The 18,824-nt window shown below is 37.1% G+C and overlaps 1 protein-coding gene across 1 annotated transcript in view; it reads right to left on the reverse strand.

Annotated features, from left to right (window-relative positions):
* LOC145667652 (uncharacterized) overlaps positions 1–18,824 on the reverse strand; it is a 388,129-nt gene that overhangs the window by 57,836 nt on the left and 311,469 nt on the right. Inside the window, exon 9 of the mRNA XM_081735111.1 lies at positions 12,305–12,496. Within this exon, the coding sequence (XP_081591237.1) occupies positions 12,305–12,496 (192 nt within the window). The remainder of the gene's footprint in view (positions 1–12,304; positions 12,497–18,824) is intronic.

Consider the following 18,824-nt stretch of genomic DNA (forward strand, 5'->3'; position numbering starts at 1 on the left):
GTGGTAACCCAGACTCACTGTAAATCTTGACATTGCTAGCCGCGATGGTCGATGCCGGAGCCAGGTTAGCATTCCACTAAATCCCCGAACTTACTCAATAGGTCTTATGTCTGCATACTTCACGGGTCGAGGTAGAAGAAGTATATCGTGCACAAAAACTTTTAAAAATGAAATCTTTAAGTTTTACGTCCCATGGTTATGCCGACTAGGCTAAAGGAGACGGTGGTGATGATAAATGAATGAAATGGTGGAATGAAGAAAGTGGAGGAAACGGAAACCCCCGAGAAAATCCATGTACGCGGTGTTTATTGACCACAAAGCTCACTTGACGCGAGCTGGGATCGAACCAGGGACCTGTAAGAAAGTTCAATTGCCTTTATCCTATAGGATGGGGTCATTCAATGTGTTCAGACAATATCATAAGAATAGGATTTAGGAATTAGATTTCTGGGCTTTCGGCATCTATATCGATGTTAACCCGTCACACATATGAGGAATGACGTCCTTCGGCGATCTCACTGCCTGAGGAATTGGAGAGGAAGAAAGGAATAGGGAAAGAAGGAAGCAGCCTGGGACTCTTATGTTAGGTACCATCCCAGAATTTGCCTAGTGTGAATGGGGAAACTTCAGGAAGAACCTTAGTCAGAATGGCTGACCTAGAAAAAGCTGTTACACCCTTTCGACCGTGTCCCTACCGGGGATCGAACCCGGGACCGCTCGCACCAAAGTATCAGAAGACAAGATTGACAACGTCACAAGTATAGTACGCACTAATCATACTCCCATGAATTTAGAACACAGTTGTTTGGGTCCCCATATTGTTAGGTGCTTGAATTAATTCTTTTTTTTTTTTAAACTAATGTTTCTTTCAAACGAACGGTACTTTATATTTTAATTTACTTCGAAAGCTATAAACTTTACCTACTTTTCGAGTAAGTACCCACTTTACCTACACATGGATTCCACGATAAAAAATAATCCGGTTTGTTTGAGGCGATCCACTCATCGAGCTCTTTTTTTTAACATCTCCAAAAGTTCTGAAGCGTTGTTGATAAAAACCATGAGGAATCGACCGAACAAATGGTAATTTGAAGGAGCGATGTCTCGTAAAAGTAAAGCGGGTGGGTAAGACATCACATCGAAGTGCCTCCAAGGTTCAATTCATTAAGTCTCCAATATGTGGTTTGGCATTGTTATCGAAAACAAGAAGTTTGTAATGTCTTTCGATATATTACAGGAGTTTCTCTTTGAGTGCTCAATTCGAAATGTGTAATTGTGTTCCTTAGGTTCAGCATTAACCGTTTGATCCAGTTGTAGCAGCTCATAATAAATACTCAGCATAACCTTGTTTCCATGAATACTCTTTTGTGGAGTTAATGTTTATGGTTAGCAACGCTTACAATCGTCGAAATGAATCAACTTTTCATCACGTCAAAAATTGATGCAAAAGCGTCATCTGTTTTTTGTTTTTGAAACAGCAATTCACAAATGGTTAAACGTTAGGCAACGTCTGTTTCTGTCAATTCGTGTGGTACTCAATTCCCTAATATTTGCATTATTCCAATTGATTTTAAATGTTTGTTAACAGTTGACGCATCAATATCTAGTGTTTCAGACAACTCTTTAAGCGTCTGAGATGAATCTTCTTTTAATAACGCCTCTAATTCTGTCTTCAATCTTTTTCGGCAGATCACGGCGCTTTGTCACTCACGTCAAAATTGTTTTATTTGAATAATCTAATCCAATCTCTGCAAATACATATATTATATATATATATATATATATATATATATATATATATATATATATATATATATATATATATATATATATATATATATATATAATATAGAGGGTGCCCCATTTTAATCTTCCCGCGGAAGTATCTCAAAAACAGTTGAACAGAAATGCTATGACATTTTAACTAAGAATAGTATAACCTTTATAGATACATAACATGCGGTGCAAATTTCGTTCGAATCGGATTATGCAGGGATATATGTAAATTTTGAAAATACATAAATATACTGCTAATAAAATTCCAACTTACTAAAGCAGTATATATACTCATAAAATATATATAGTGCTTTGGTCAGTTGGAGTTTTATTAGCAATATTGAATTTTCCAAAACTATAATGAATAGTTTACATAACACAACTTTAACATTCAAAATCATGATTATCGAGCACCAATAACATAAATAATACTAGACAACCAATAATATTAATAAGCAATAAAATATACAAAGCCTTAATGCTGAAGTCTATTTTGAATATTGGTCATTTTTAAATTAATAACGTAATATCTGTTCGTATTCTGACATAGAAATTGGCTTTCTAAACAATGAATAAAATTCTACTATCTCTTTACCAATTGCATAATATTTTATACAATTGCAGGAAATGTTCTATTAGCACTCGGATACCCATCATATTTGAAACTCCGGATTTCCAACAGGGGTACAGGTGTACCCGAATACATTAAAAAAAAAAAAAAAAAAAATAGAAACATCCTTATTTGTGGCATCGATAATAGTGATATGTTAGTTTGTGTTAGGTTGTGCTTTGTTAGAGTATGTTGGTTTTGTTAGTGTAGGTTAGTTTAGGTAGATTAGGTTAGCGAAATAGAAATTTGTTTATACGCTATAGAATTGTATTAATTTCGTAATGTTTTTGCGGCAGGAAAGGTTGCAATATTGTAATATGAATGCAATATTGCAACGATACATTGCAATAGACTCTAATATTACCTGTTCTTTATCTTGCCCTTTAAAATAATAAAAACAGCAATAATATACTTGAAACAAATATGCTAACATACAGTAGATACTCAAGGGGGGTACAAATGTACCTCAGTGTAGTTTTAGCCACATACGTAAGCAGATCACCTTACAACATAATTGTTATTGAGAAAATAAGTTTCCTTACAGTCAGGTACACAACGTAACGAACGCTTGTCAACCCCGGATGTCTGTGACATAAAATATACCGTAAAATATATGCATGGGGTACATTTGTGCCCCTTTGGGAATCCGAAGTTAATTGAATATACGCTAGATTTCGTAACTGTGGACAACACAGAAAATTCTTAACTTCACATTCTTACATGATTACAGATTCTATTTAGTTTAAAGTTAGGTCCGTTAACTTGGAGTTCGTCAGAAACCGATTCAAACAAAACTTATACCAAAATTTTGTGCACATTTTGTGCAGTTTTGTGCACCACATCTCGAGTTTTGTGCACCTTAAGAAACCTAAAATTTTTCATATTTAAATTGTTCAACGGTATGCCAGGCCTGAGTTCGTCCAACCGGAAAATCAGAAAAACATATATAAATTAATAGACCGAGTTTTGTGCAGTTTTGTGCACCACTTCCCGAGTTTTGTGCACGTCAAATAACAAAGATATAGCCCCTTGAATATATTCAGTATGCCAGGAACTGGAGTTCGCCTAACACTGATTTCGGCAAAAGTTACATCAATCGTTAGCATTTATTTTGTGCAATTTTGTGCACCATCTCCCGAGTTTTGTGCACCTCAAATAACAGAGATATATCTCCTTAAAAATAGTGCGTATGCCAGGCCTGGAGCTCGTCTAACACCGATTCCGGCAAAACGTACATCAATCGTTAGCATTTATTTTGTGCAATTTTGTGCACCACTCCCCGAGTTTTGTGCACCTCACATAAGCGAGATATAGCCTCTTAGAAATAGTGCGTATACCAGGTGTGGAGTTCGTCTAACACCGATTTCGGCAAAAGTTAAATCAATCGTTAGCACTTATTTTGTGCAATTTTGTGCACCACGTCCCGAGTTTTGTGCACCTCACATAACATAGATATAGTCTTAAAAATAGTGTTTATGCCAGGTGTGGAGTTCGTCTAACACCAATACCGGCAAAAGTTACATCATTCGTTAGCATTTATCTTGTGCAATTTTGTTCACCACTTCCCGAGTTTTGTGCATTTCAAATAACAGATATATCAACACTTGAAAACAGTGCGTATGCCAGGCACTGGAATTTGCATACCACCGACACTAGTCAAAGTCATATAATTCGTTACCATTTAGTACTTGCAATTTTTTGAAGGATCAACGGAGTTTAATACACATTAGGTAACTGGGATATAATCACTTGAAAATAGTGCGTATACCAATAGTCCCAGTCTGTACAGTGCCAACCAAACCTTTTACTATGTCAAATGTTAGTACTCCATTTGTAGAGTGTTGTGCACCATGTCCCGAGTTTTGTGCACCTCAGATACCCGAAATATAAGCACATGAAAATTGTGCGTATACCAATATCTCAAGTGCGTACAACGCCGACCAAATCTCTTAGTATGTCATATTTTAGTACTCCTTCTGTAGAGTTATGTGCACCATGTCCCGTGTTTTGTGCAACTGAGATACCCGAAGTATAACCATTTGAAAATAGTGCGTATATCAATATCTCAAGTGCGTACAGCGCCGACCAAATCTCTTAGTATGTCATATTTTAGTACTCCTTCTGTAGAGTTTTGTGCGCCATGAACCGAGTTTTGTGCAACTCAGATACCCGAAATATAACCACTTGAAAATAGTGCGTATACCAATATGTGAAGTGCGTATTTCCTGTGAAAATTTTACAGGTTGAACACTACAATTTGATGTACCACTAGCTCTGGTCACCACTGTACGCACTTGGGCTATTGTTATACGCACTATTTTCAAGTGTTTATATTTCATGCATCCGAGTTGCACAAAATTCGGGATATAGTGCACAAAACTCACCGTAAGTAGTACTATCATTGGACATACTAAGAGATTTAGTTGGCGCTCTACGCACTTGTTCTATTTGTACACGCACTATTATCAGTCATATTTCAGGTATCTCACATGGACAAAACTTGGGACATGGTGCACAAAACTCTACAGAAAAAGAACTAACATTTGACATATTAAAATATTTGGTCCGCGTTGTACGCACTTGGGATATTGGTATACGCACAATTTTAAGAGATTATCTCTCGGGTATTTGATTCCACAAAATTCGGGAAATGGTGCACAAAACTCTACAGAACGAGTAATAAAACATAACATAGTAAGAGATTTGGTCAACGTTATACGCATTTGGGATATTAGAATACGCACTATTTTCAAGTGGTTATATTTCGGGGATTAGAGGTGCACAAAACTCGGGACATGCTGCACAAAACTCTACAGAAGGAGTACTAACATTTGACATACTAAAAGATTTGGTCGGCGCTGTACGCACTTGTTCTATTTACATACGCACTATTTTCAAGTAGTTATATTTCCGGTATCTGAGGTGCAAAAAACTCGGGAAATGATGCACAAAACTCTACAGAAGGAGTACTAACATTTGACTTACAAATAGATTTGGCCGGCGCTGTACGCACTTTCGTTATTGGTATACGCACTATTTTCAAGTGGTTATATTTCGGGTATCTGAGGTGCACAAAACTCGGGACATGGTGCGCAAAACTCTACAGAAGGAGTACTAAAATATGACATACTAAGAGATTTGGTCGGCGCTCTACGCACATGAGATATTGGTATATGAACTATTTTCAAGTGTTTATACTTCTGGTATCTGAGTCGCACATAACACGGAACATGGTGCACAAAACTCTAGAGAAGGACTACTAACATTTGATTTAATAAGAGATTTGGTCGGCGCTGCACGCACTTCCGATATTGGTATACGCACTATTTTCCAGTGGTTATCTTTCCGGTATTTAAGGTGCACAAAACTCGAGACATGGTGCAGAAAACTCTACAGCAAAAGTACTAACATTTAACATACTAAGATATTTGGTCGGCGCTGTACGCACTGGAGATATTGGTATAAGCACTATTTTCAAGTGGAAACATTTCGGGTATCTGAGGTGCACAAAACTCGGGACATGGTGCACAAAACTCTACTCAAGTAATACTGACATTTGACACACAAAGAGATTTTGTTGGAGCTGTTTGCACCTGGGCTATTGGTATACGCACTATTTTCAAGTAGTTATATTTCTCTTATCTCAGGTGCACAAAACTCTGGAGATGCTGCACAAAATTGCACAAAATAAATGATAACGACTGATGTAACTTTCGTCGGAATCGGTGTTAGACGAACTCCTCACCTGGTATACGCACTATTTTCAAGAGGCTATATCTATGTTATTTGAGGTGAACTAAACTCGGGAAGTGGTGCACAAAATTGCACAAAATAAATGCTAACGATTGACATAACTTTTGCCGGAATCGCTATTATCCGAACTCCATACCTGGCATACGCACTATTTTAGAGAGGCAATATCTATGTTATGTGAGATGCACAAAACTCGGGAAGTGGTGCACAAAATTGCACAAAATAAATGCTAACGATTAATGGAAGTTTTGCCGGAATCGGTGTTATCGGAACTCCAAAGCTGGCATACGCACTAATTTTAAGGAGCTATATCTCTGTTATTTGAGGTGCACAAAACTCGGGAGATGGTGCACAAAATTGCACAAAATAAATGCTAACGATTGACGTAACTTTTGCCGGAATCAGTGTTAGACGAACTCTACACCTGGTATACGCACTATTTTCAAGAAGCTATATCTCTGTTATTTGAGGTTCACAACACTCGGGAAGTGGTGCACAAAATTGCACAAAATAAATGCTAACGATTGATGTAACTATTGCCGGAATCGGTGTTATCGGAACTTCACACCTGGTATACGCACTATTTTTGAGGAGCTATATCTCCTTTATGTGAGGTGCACAAAACTCGGGGAGTGGTGCACGAAATTGTACAAAGTAAATGCTAACGATTGATGTAAGATTTGCCGGAATCGGTACTAGACGAACTCCAGGCCTGGCATACGCACTGTTTTTAAGGAGCTATATCTCTGTTATTTGAGGTGCACAAAACTCGGGAGATGGTGCACAAAATGCACAAAATGAATGCTAACGATTGATGTAACTTTTGCCGGAGTCGGTGTTATCGGAACTTCACACCTGGCATACGCACTATTTTTAAGAAGCTATGTCTTGGTTATGTGAGGTGCACAAAACTCGGGAAGTGCTACATAAAATTTTACAAAATAAATGCTAACGATTTATGCATCTTTTGCCGGAATCGGTGTTAGATGAACTCCACACCTGGCATACGCACTATTTTTAAGGAGCTATATCTCCTTTATGTGAGGTGCACAAAACTCGGGATGTGGTGCACAAAATTGCACAAAATAAGTGCTCACGATTGATGTAAGATTTGCCGGAATCGGTACTAGACGAGCTCCAGGCCTGGCATACGCACTATTTTTAAGGAGATATATCTCTGTTATTTGAGGTGCACAAAACTCGGGAGATGGTGCACAAAATTGCACAAAACAAATGCTAACGATTGATGTAACTTTTGCCGAAATCGGTGTTAGGCGAACTCCAGTTCCTGGCATACTCAATATTTTCAAGGGGCTATATCTTTGTTATTTGACGTGCACAAAACTCGGGAAGTGGTGCACAAAACTGCACAAAACTCGGTCTATTAATTTATATATGTTTTTCTGATTTTCCGGTTGGACGAACTCAGGCCTGGCATACCGTTGAACAATTTAAATATGAAAAATTTTAGGTTTCTTAAGGTGCACAAAACTCGAGATGTGGTGCACAAAACTGCACAAAATGTGCACAAAATTTTGGTATAAGTTTTGTTTGAATCGATTTCTGACGAACTCCAAGTTAACGGACCTTTTAAAGTTAGAGGAAACAGCATCTGGTTTCTGAACCACGAATCCATAAATTACAAACATATATTGGACAATTAATGAAGGCTAGATGTCCCAGCGGAGAAGTGAAAGTTTTTATTATTCTGCATGCTTGATTGTTGAATGAAATTGGAATGACAACGGAAGTATGTTAATGGCAAAAAGTGTGTCCTATTAAAGTGTGCAGAAGAAATTAATAACGAAAAGAAAGAGTCGTAAAAGGAAAAATATGCCTATTGTATTGCACAGCTGTGAGACTTCCAGTGTAGAGATAAGTAGTAGACATAAGACATTCGGTGTGATGATTATGCAAATTATATTCCGATGTATTCTCCTAAATCACCAGTCTCTCTACACCGGAACAACAACAATAATGTTGGCGGGACTTTATGCAAGCCATTCGCAGCTCTTCTATAAGTTTACATCTGATGTCAAAGTGTCTTAACAATCTGTTACCTAAGTCTACAGTAGAAGTACTCAGCCCAGTAGGAAGAGATCATTTACTCATCCTTCTTCCCATCTGGCACTCGTTCAATGGAACCACAAGTTTCTCTCGCGAAATATAACTTCGCCAAAGCAGACTGGAATAAACATCAAGCCCACATCTCTGAGCAAGTTCCAGCTATAAACACGAATATCAGCTCCTTAGATGATAGATGCTATTTAAGCACTATCATCGTCAACGTTACCGAACTTGCAGTTCCGAAAAACTGCTCGCATCTTAATCGGCTTAGTTTACCGTCTCATGCCATCACACTTAATCACCGTTCTCATGGCTATTTAGATGAATACAGAAAGACTAATAATCACCACTTTCTACTGCTTCATCGTCAATTTCAGGCGCATGGTCAAACATTTTATCATTGTTCGAAAACGACTAGACTGGAGAGTATAATCAATTACGCAATGAAACAAACTCTACGAAATTTTGGAACTTATTCAAATGCCTTACCTATCAGAAGCAAGGATCACAGTATCCAATTCATGTTGATGGTACTGTATCTGCCATCGATGCCGAGAAAGCAACACCATTCGGTAATCACTTCAAGGATGTCTTCGCCCCTCATTCTACTCCGCTATTTACTCATCCAACACATCGACACATTACCAGTATTGGCAATCCTATACAATCATTATTCACACCAGCCATTAATACTTCCATAGATCTGACTCAACCACTCGCAGCTCCAATCATGTAGCCGAAATACAGCTCCTGGGTCCGATATTATTACTTATAACCAACTTCATCAGGCACCAAAAGTTTTTCATGTTATCCTTGCTATGTTATATAAGGTTATACTCACTACTGGCTTTATTTCTAATTCCTGAACGCTTGCCAAAATCGTTTTCGTAAAACCTCATAAAGATCCTACCAATATCAGCTCTTATCAGCCAATCAGTCTTACCAATGTATTCAGCAAAACATTGGAACGAATTCTGGTGAAACAACTCCATTCCAATTCCCTTGTTTACTCTCATCTTCCTTTAACACAAGTAGTCTTTAGACCGTCATTTAGCACTACTGATCAACAGTTAGAACTATCGAGCTACCATGTTAACCATTGCAATAAACGGCTGTCATTTGTCCTTATTTCCTTTGATACTGAGCGCGCATTTGACACAGTCTGCCACCAAGGACTTCCCTTCAAATTGCTCAGGAGTCCGTCCATTATCATACATTCGACTTATGGCCAATTTTCTTCATAATTGCTCAGCTTTCATATAAATAAATCACGTACAATCACATCACTTCATCCTACGGGTCGGAGTACCTCAAGTTTCTGTTTTGTCACCACTGTTATACATCCTATATGTTGCTGATATGCCAATACCAGAACCACTAATTTATGCACTTCAGTTTGCTGATAATGTGGCACATCTCACTTTTTGTTCCTCAGTAGATCAAGCTACATAATTTCAAAGTAGATATTTGGACTAAATATAGTACAAGTAATTGAATCTAAATGTTAAGAGAGGCAAAACGCATTGTAAAAATACGTGTTATGTGTTAGAATTCATTGAGAGATATCACTAAAAAATATAATTTTAAACTGAAAATTTAATGTACACAAGGTTCATTCAATAGAAGACCGGATTAGTTAAATAGCAGAAGATTGCAACTAGTAATAGAATCTAGTGACCTTTTAGTATCTATCATGTAACACTAGCTTGATTAGTCTTCGAAATAACATCATTTGTGTGAGCACCATAAGTACGGTAGTGTTGATTTTTGAGAGAGCATAGGAAGAGAGTCTTGCTGATCAACATCTTGGGAGAAGGTGCACAGAGATGTTTCAAAAGCTTAAACACGAAAACGGATTCATTCTGAAATAGCTTTATTCTGAAATAATTGTGTGTGTGTGTGCAGGTGAGGGATGAAAAGTTTTCGGTTCCACTCCCTTCCGCACACTTAAATCATATATTACATTTAAAACATTGCTCTTTTGTAAGTTTAAGTGCCAGCTGGAATGGTTGTAGCACCAACTATTTTTCTTTATATGTCATTGATTAAGCCACTGTACAGTCAAATGTGGAATTTAGCAAAGACGAGTTGCGAGGAGCCATGATGTTTTTCTTCCTGCAATAGAAGTACCTGAAGGAAATCCATGGTTACATGCTACACACATTGAGCATATTGCACTTCGTACTCCATTATGATGAAATGGTGCTCAAACTTTAAGCTTAGCTACTTTTTCGACAGAAGATGGTGAAAGGTGTAGGAGGCTAGTGTCAACTCTGGAAAAAGTGGATCAGCTTTATTACCTAATTTCAAATAACAGACGAATTCCATTTTAGATTGATAGCTGAGATTTTGAACGTACCCATAGATCGTGTCTGGTCAATAATCCGTGATCAGTTGGACATGCACAAGCTTTCCGCAAAACGGGTGCCCAAAAGTTTGAACGCTCACGAGAAACACGAACATGTGACATTTTCTCTGTTGATTTTGTAGCGTTTTGCAAACTCCGCAGGTACTTGCCTCAATATTCTGGGAAAAGGATAGTATCTTTTTTTTTTTATCAGACCACCTTCAAATGAGACAAACCATAACATTAGAGTATTAATCTAATCTTCTGAGTAAGTTAAAGGACACTATTACAGAAAAGCGCCTCGGAAAGTTTAAAAGAGATGTGTTGTTTCTGCAGGAAAATGCTTTATTTTACAAGGCTCTAAGAACAATAGATTTTTCTGAAGAATGTAGGGTTTCAGTGCACTGACTACCCACTTTTCTCGCCAGACATTGCGCCCTCCGATTATTATCTCTTCTCTACACTAAAATCGTTTAGAAAGAACAGTAATTTAACAGTGAAAATGAGGTTATAGCAGCTACAGAATAGATTTTTTGCAGACCAGGAGAATTTTATTTTAGGAGGGATTGCAGAAGTTGAAGCAACGACGTGCCAAGTATGTTGACCTTCGGGGAGAATACGTTGATTAAAATGAAACTTTCGTGCTTATGTCTAAAGTAATTGTGGGTCGGGCCGAGAACTTATCTGCTTTCCTCGTCGAGCAACGACATTCGCGCATCTATGCGAAATCTGCATACCGACCTTTTACACGTTCCTAAATTTTACGTACGAGGTATACACTAAAAATTAACCGGAAAACTCACACCATTGTATCTGTCATCTACCTTTGATTTTGGCAAGAAGAAAGTGCATGAGTGGAATGTCAGTGCTTTGAGTAGTTCAAGCATCTCACATCGGACAGAATGTAAATGGAAAAAGATCCGAGGCCTGGACGACCTTTCATATCAACAGGCGCTGACCATGCCAAGAATATTCGTGCTTTGATCGGTAGAAATAAATCCCTAACTTGAAGAAGTTGCTGGGGAAATGGGAATCAGCAGAGAGACAAGAAAATGCGATAATGTATCCACGGAGAACTCCAGTAAATGTGTTCCAGAAGGCGTTTTAGTCAAGGAAGAGACGTTGGCAGTAGTGTGTTTTTACTGGAGGGGGGGCCTGCTCTGAAGGGGACAATAACTTATTCATACATGTTTTGTAGCACGATTTAGACATTATATTTAATAGGCCATATCTATCTATCTTATATGTATAATTTTTGTGTTTTTATTGCTGCGTCGTTTCCATGGTAGGTTCCTGCAATAAACAGCATACATTGAGAGTGTAAAATTTGGTTCAAAGCCTCGAAGTTATGCTATTTTGACTAAAGATGATAAAAGCAAGGACATTATAGTGTTAGGGTTGGCAGAATCAGAAAGCGAGAGTAAATACAAGTGCTCCCCCCCCCCCCCACAAAAGGTAATAATATCAACTGTTAACATAATCGGCGTCAGTTCGGACTAAGTATCCTCCCTAGATGATAATTTTATCATTAAAGTACAATGTCATCAGAACATGGATTAAAGTCTACGTATAATTTTCTATAACTTAAACTTAATACCTTTATGCATATGAATCTATCTTGACTTAAAATTTCGAAATCATAATAGTTTACATAGTTAATGGCAATAATTTATAAGTAGCTTACAAAATACTCATGAAAGTAACAAAATTCTCTCTCTTTTTTTCTCTCCGTACAGATTTGCAATACTTACGCTTGGAGCAATCAGTTCCAGCCCATCCAGATGGACATGTACACAGATCTGGTCCAACACAATGTCCTCCATTCAAGCAATTAATGTGACAAATGGGGCTTTCACAAAGATCACCTTTATAACCCTGTGGACAGGAGCACTTTCCTGGTGCCACGCACGTCCCTCCATTGTAACAGCCGCCGGGACAAATTGCTGCAACAGTTACACAAGTAAAAGGTATATTACGCTTCATTAGAAGAACACAAGTTTTATCTTAATGGACATCATGCAATTAACAGTATTTAAAAATGATGTTTGCTTGAATTTAACACTTTAGTCTAGAATTAAGTTTAAATTTAAAATATTTGAAATCACTAAAACGATAGTAGTTTTTAACCTTTTCGTGTACACTGTAAGGTAAAAAATAATCAATTAAGCATGACGTATTTCCGGTGTCATTCATTTCCAGTGGTTTCAAAGTCATGAGCTATATATCAAACTTACAGTGGTTGGTTTTGTGATGAGTTATAAGCAGAGGTAAAAGTGAGGGGAACGCCGAAGGACGTCGTTCCCCCACTTCCAAGGAATTATCTCTGGCGTTCCTCTATTTCCTAAAAATTACAATGGAGATGGTATGACGTCATTCATCCTCCTACCTATCCAGATCCACTTTTACTCCTGCTTATAAGAATTAAAATGAAAGAGAGAAATGCAACTTTTGCTTAAGTTTCCAGAAAATAGAGCTTTAAAAAGTAAGTGAAACAAAGATAAGGACGATAAAGAAATGTATATGTCAATGAAGTGAAACACAGGCCGACCTGTGCTTTATTTACAAGGTTACTACCAAAAGTTTCAGAACTGATAATGATATATCACTGGCAATAAGTGGCTCATGCCATATACAGTAGTGCCATCTATGGAAGAAATGATGTATCAGTTTCAACTATTTGGCTGCGTCAGTTCGTTGGAGGCAGTTATTTGAATCAGTCGCTGTGAATTGAGCTCGATATTGCATGACAATAATACTCCACTCCACAGGACTGTTGTTACTAAGACTGTGGTTTCTATTAGGTTCATTACTCATCTAACAGGCCAGGTTTAGCACTGCAACTTTGGCAGCAACAGCCTCGTGAACTGGAACATGGTAATGCAGTTTGAGCTCAACGCACTGCGATTGATTCAAATGACTGCCTCCAACGAATTGACGTAGCGAGACAGTTGGAATTGATACATAATTTCTTCCATAGATGGCACTGTATGCCATGAACGTCTTATTACCAGTGGTGTCATATTTCAGTGTCAGACCTGAAACTTGTAAATATCCTCGTACATAGCAATTGTATTATTTGGAACCAAAATATGTCTTTTGAAACCTTGCGGGCTGAAGTGACAAAATTACTTGACTCATAAACATTGATAAAAAATTGTAATTGTAGACCTGGGTATAATAGTGGCCTAACTAATCTCACCATTATTTTTGAGATTTTTTATTGATTTTAAAGGCCAGTGTAACCATGCAAACTAAACAATGGTTATTTTTTTCGGAAAACTGACGTTGTTACAAGGGCTTGGAATTGTGTTGAAAATAGAGATGCAAGGGCTCGAAAAAAAAAGTTTTTTTTTTTTGGAAAAAAACTCGGTTTTTTCTGCTTCGCTTTTTTGCTTGGGAAATTTTGGGCTTTTTTCAAAATTCTGCTTTAAATTGGTAAACCAGATTTTGTTTCGCTTCTCTATAACACAAGAAGTCATTTAATTAGTGGTTGATGTCGATAATAATATAAAACCTCGAAAATAAACCATGAATTTCGAAAAGATATTTCAAACAGTTTTACTTCTCAACATATTTATATTATGAATTCCAAAGGATTAACCAATGTATATAATGAGATTTTTTTTAACCTCCTACATACAAAAGTAAGCAGGGTTGGCAAGAGCCATGGTTGTTTTTGAAAATGCCAAAACCCCCGTTTTTTTTTGGGGGGGGGAGTTTAAACTAGGTTCTTTTGGTTTAAACCAGGCTTTTTTGGGTTTAGATATTTTGCTTTATGTATTTACATTACATATTGACAGAAATAAGTTTGTTTCGCCTTGGTGTTATTATGCAACAATGGGGTTATGCTGGAAGAGGTCACATAAGCTTAAAGAAGTCCGGTCAGTAAATTTCTTAAATTGGGTAACTCCAGCCCTAGCCATCGGGAAAATCCCGTCATTACTCTAAATGTAAAACAATAACGAAAAAATCCTGTTATTGCTTTGCATGTAAAATTTAAAGGTCAACATATCATAATCAGTATGCTAAAACTGAGGTATTAAATTACAAATTTAGTACGTACATATCATTGAAAGTCCAATCTAAGCTTATGTTGGAAGCTACGTAGGTAATCGATAAGTTTTGCCAATTTCTATCAATATATTTAAGTAACCTTGGCTTCTTTATAAAACAACAGACATTCAGGCATGCAGAAATATACAATTTGGTTATGTTCAGGCTTAACATCCTTACGTAATACCGAGGTTATCAAGAAGAAGACTTTCGCTTAAAGTGACATCCGAACCGCTACTTTGTTTACGCATGAAAAAAGGGTTGTGGCTCGACCGAGAATTTAACATGGGACACCTTGATTAAAAGGTGAAAAGAAAAGAAAACTAATGCAGATGGTTTGATGTGGGGAAACGTCACCATGAAGTTCACACGATTCGCATTTTTCGTTCTTTTTATTTTATTTTATCTATTTTTTTTGGTTTAAACCAGTTGTTTATTTAAAAAGAAAAAAGAAAAAAATAGCTGGTGTAAACCAGCCAACTCTAAAAGTAAATACTTATTTTTTAAAAAAAATACACAAATAACTAGCAAAATTCTATGTAGTATTTTTCAAAATATTCCATACCATCTTTTTGGAACAAAATAAAATTAAAATAAAACATAAGAAAATTACTTAGATTTATATGATACACTTAAAGGCTGCACATCTAGAGCTTTTGGTTTTGTATATTCTTGAAATTCTACAGTTTTATATAACAGCCATCACGGCTTACTCAGTCCTCAAGTTTTCTGAATTTTTAACAAGAGGGATTCAACATATGAAGGGTACGAGGCAAGAACATGGTAACCCACAATTTAAGAAATTAGAGATTTTCTGCTGCACAATCCATTTTGAAAGTCGGAAAGCTAATTTTTCACATAATACTATACAAAAACAATTAAACGAAGCAGTATGCGTTGCTGCCTACCTGGTGCTGCATAACTCAGCAATTGAAAATTTGTTAGTTATCATGTTCTTGGTTCACACTCTTCATATCATTATGGAACTCTCCTCACCCCACCACCACCCAAAAAAGGACTACGGAATATATTTAACTTAAGATAAATACAACTGCTGACTGAATGGAGCTTTTGCGCTTTTATTGGGAAGTCCGGGATTCAACTCAGCATTCGACCATTCTGAGAAAGCTCTTCTTCATTCCATCTGTGAAGTAGAAATAATGCGTGTACTGTGAGTTGGCCGACTTTCTTTCTTATTGTTTTTAAATCGTTATTATTACTAATTATCAGCAGTGACGGTTTTGCGAAGGTTAGGGGGGCAGTCTTTCGAACTGAAGCCTGTTTCTCAAAATTACTTATCGTCTAAAACAAACGAAATATCTATTAGTCATGCCTTTACTCATAAACTTCAAGCTCCCGTCAAATAAAAATTACGAATGTTTAGAAAAATTAAACATTAGTAAGAAAAAAACTCCCAAAATACTTTTCTAAATCCGCCACTGGTTCTCAGTATAAAATGATCTTCAATGAGGTTGTATCCGGAAGATTATCGCTAAATATATAAACGAAACGAAATATTAGTTATGCCTGTACTCATAAACTTCAAGCTCCTCCCAAATAAAATTAGGACATTTTAGAAAACGAAACAATCAGAGAAATCTCCCCCAAAGTGCTTTTCTAAATCCGCTACTGATTATTTGTATAAATTAGTATTCAAGGTTGTATCCGAATAATTATTGCTAAATTGTTGCACAGCTACAATATAACAGAAATGTGGAAGTACGGTTTGACGGTTATATTGAAAAACGTACGCTTTGACGGATATATAGAAAAACGTAAGTTTAACTTTTGCGCTAGAAGCTAGAGTACTAAGCTCTTAGAAATGAAACACGGATGACAAACTGAAATGATCCCGAGAAGAAAAAAATGTCGATAACTCAAAAGTTAAAATAAAGTTAAATAGCCTCTAAAATTGTCCTCAAATACTACATTCTTCACGTTAGCTTTAATTCATAAAACATTTGCTCCATCCATCTTGATGGTGAATTTTAGAGTGAAATATGGCATTCAGGTCATGGAATTCTTATCTAATTATAGATTATACTATAAGAAAGCTATTTAGATAGAAAAATCATGAAAATGAAAAAAGCCAAAATTTCCAAAATTCTCGTTTTTTTCCCAAAAAACCCGGCTTTTTATGTGAAAAAAAACATCGATTCAAAAAAAGCCGGCTTTTTTGCATTTCAAGTTGAAAATTCAAAAACAGTTTCTCTTTTATGCAACAGTGGTATATATTCAGATAAGTGCTATATTCTATGGGAACAAGCACACCAATAGTTAGGGCCGCGGTGGCTCAGTGGTAGAGCGTTCACCTCTGGTGCTTGGGGTCCCGGGTTCGATCCCGGCCCCCGCCAAGTGAACTTTGTGGTGGACAAACACCGTGTGCGTGGGTTTTCTCGAGGTTCTCCCGTTTCCTCCCACTTTATTCATTCCACCATTTTATTCATTAGTCATCATCACCGTCTCCTTTAGCCTAACCGGCATAACCGTGGGACGTAAAACTCAAAGATTTCATTTCATTTCAAGCACACCAATGATATATAATGGTCTGATCACGTGAATCTACCATAAAATTGCTGGCACTTTCAATCCTGTTTTCAGCATTGATGAGTTATTGAACAATGTTTAGAACTGCATTTAAAGAATACGATGTTATCAACTGAAATTAGTAGCGATTTTTATATTGTTAAAGTGAATATGACCATATGGATGATTTCAGTGTTAACGAGACATAACATAATGTAAACAAATTTACATCTTTGAAGTTTGTTTATCATCAAGGTGAGACTAGTCCTGTAAAAAGATCTAGAAAGCACATCCAGAATCCTGAAAAGTGGGCGTGAAACCAAAGGAAGCAGGGAAATGCAGAGTTTGGTCGAATGCAAAACCGATAGTTGTTCAGATCTCATTTTGAATGTTAGATCTAATCTCATATATCTTTGGTGCTTAGAGGCACCGAAAAACAAAACATCTTAAACTCGATCAAATCAAGGGCTGCACAGTAGTTCAGTGGCAGAGCACTTTCATCTTGTGTGAGGGGTTCTTGGCTCGATCTCTGCCCGCGCGAGTTTGTGGTAGACAGTATCAAGCCCATGGGCATTCTGAGTTCTCCAGTTTCTCTCATTCCATCAATTAGTTCACAACGACTTACTTTTATTAATCATTTGACTCCTGTACTTTTAAAGGCATAATCGTGGAACGTAAAGCTAATAATTTCACTTCATTTTCATTAATACAGTAATATTAGACCAGCTTTGAAATTTTTCTGAACAGTGCTTTTTATTAAAGGACTTCAATTTCTGCCAAACTACTTTGGGCACTGGGCATTTCAGGACACGAAGATCAACAATATCCAAGGTTTTCTTCAATTTATTCCTTTAGTGTTTCGTGATTTCTATAACGGTCTTAAACATGGAGTAACACCCCGAACTGTAAAAGCTGAAGATAATATATTAAAATATGAGGATTAACGATGACTGTTTTTTGTAGTTTTACGTCTCACGTTACACTCCGAGACTAAGATGATAATGAATGAAATGGTGAAATGAATGAAGTGGGGTGAAACAGGAAAGCCCCGAGAAAACCCAAGCACACCATATTTCTTAACTACAAAACCCATTTGTCGCCAGCTGGGATCGAACCAGCGTTCCACACATTAGAGCTGAGCCCTCCATTCAGAATCGGATTTAGATTTGATGTGGCCCTAAGCTATTGAAAGTAATGGGGAGCTTTAAGTATCAAGATAAACGTAGGTTCCCTATATACAGAAATGAAGAGAGTGATGTTTTAGGAAGCAGGCTAGTATTACTTACATCATAGGAATCTACACAACACGAAGCACTGTTGGTATATCATATGTAGATTTTATTTTATTTATTATTTTTCTTATATTTTGAAAATGTACATCCAGTTGTTTTTTTTTGGGGCCCACAAGAGAAAAATGAAATGAAATCTTTGAGTTTTACGTACCACGGTTATGCCGGCTAGGCTGAATGAGACGGTGATTATGAGAAATGAATGAAATTGTTTAATGAAGAAAGTGGGAGGAAACGGGAGAACCCCAAGGAAATCCATGCACACGATGTTTGTCCACCACAAGGTTCACTTGGGTCGAACCCGGGACCCAAGGCACCGGAAATGAACGCTCTACCACTGAGCTACCGCGGCCCCCGGCCCCCAAGAGAGTGAGGCCCTAAGCTATAGCTTCTTTAGCTTATA

The sequence above is a fragment of the Thermobia domestica genome, chromosome 13, assembly GCF_964235325.1.
Source record: "Thermobia domestica chromosome 13, izTheDome1.hap1.1, whole genome shotgun sequence".
NCBI classification, from domain to species: Eukaryota; Metazoa; Arthropoda; class Insecta; order Zygentoma; family Lepismatidae; genus Thermobia; species Thermobia domestica.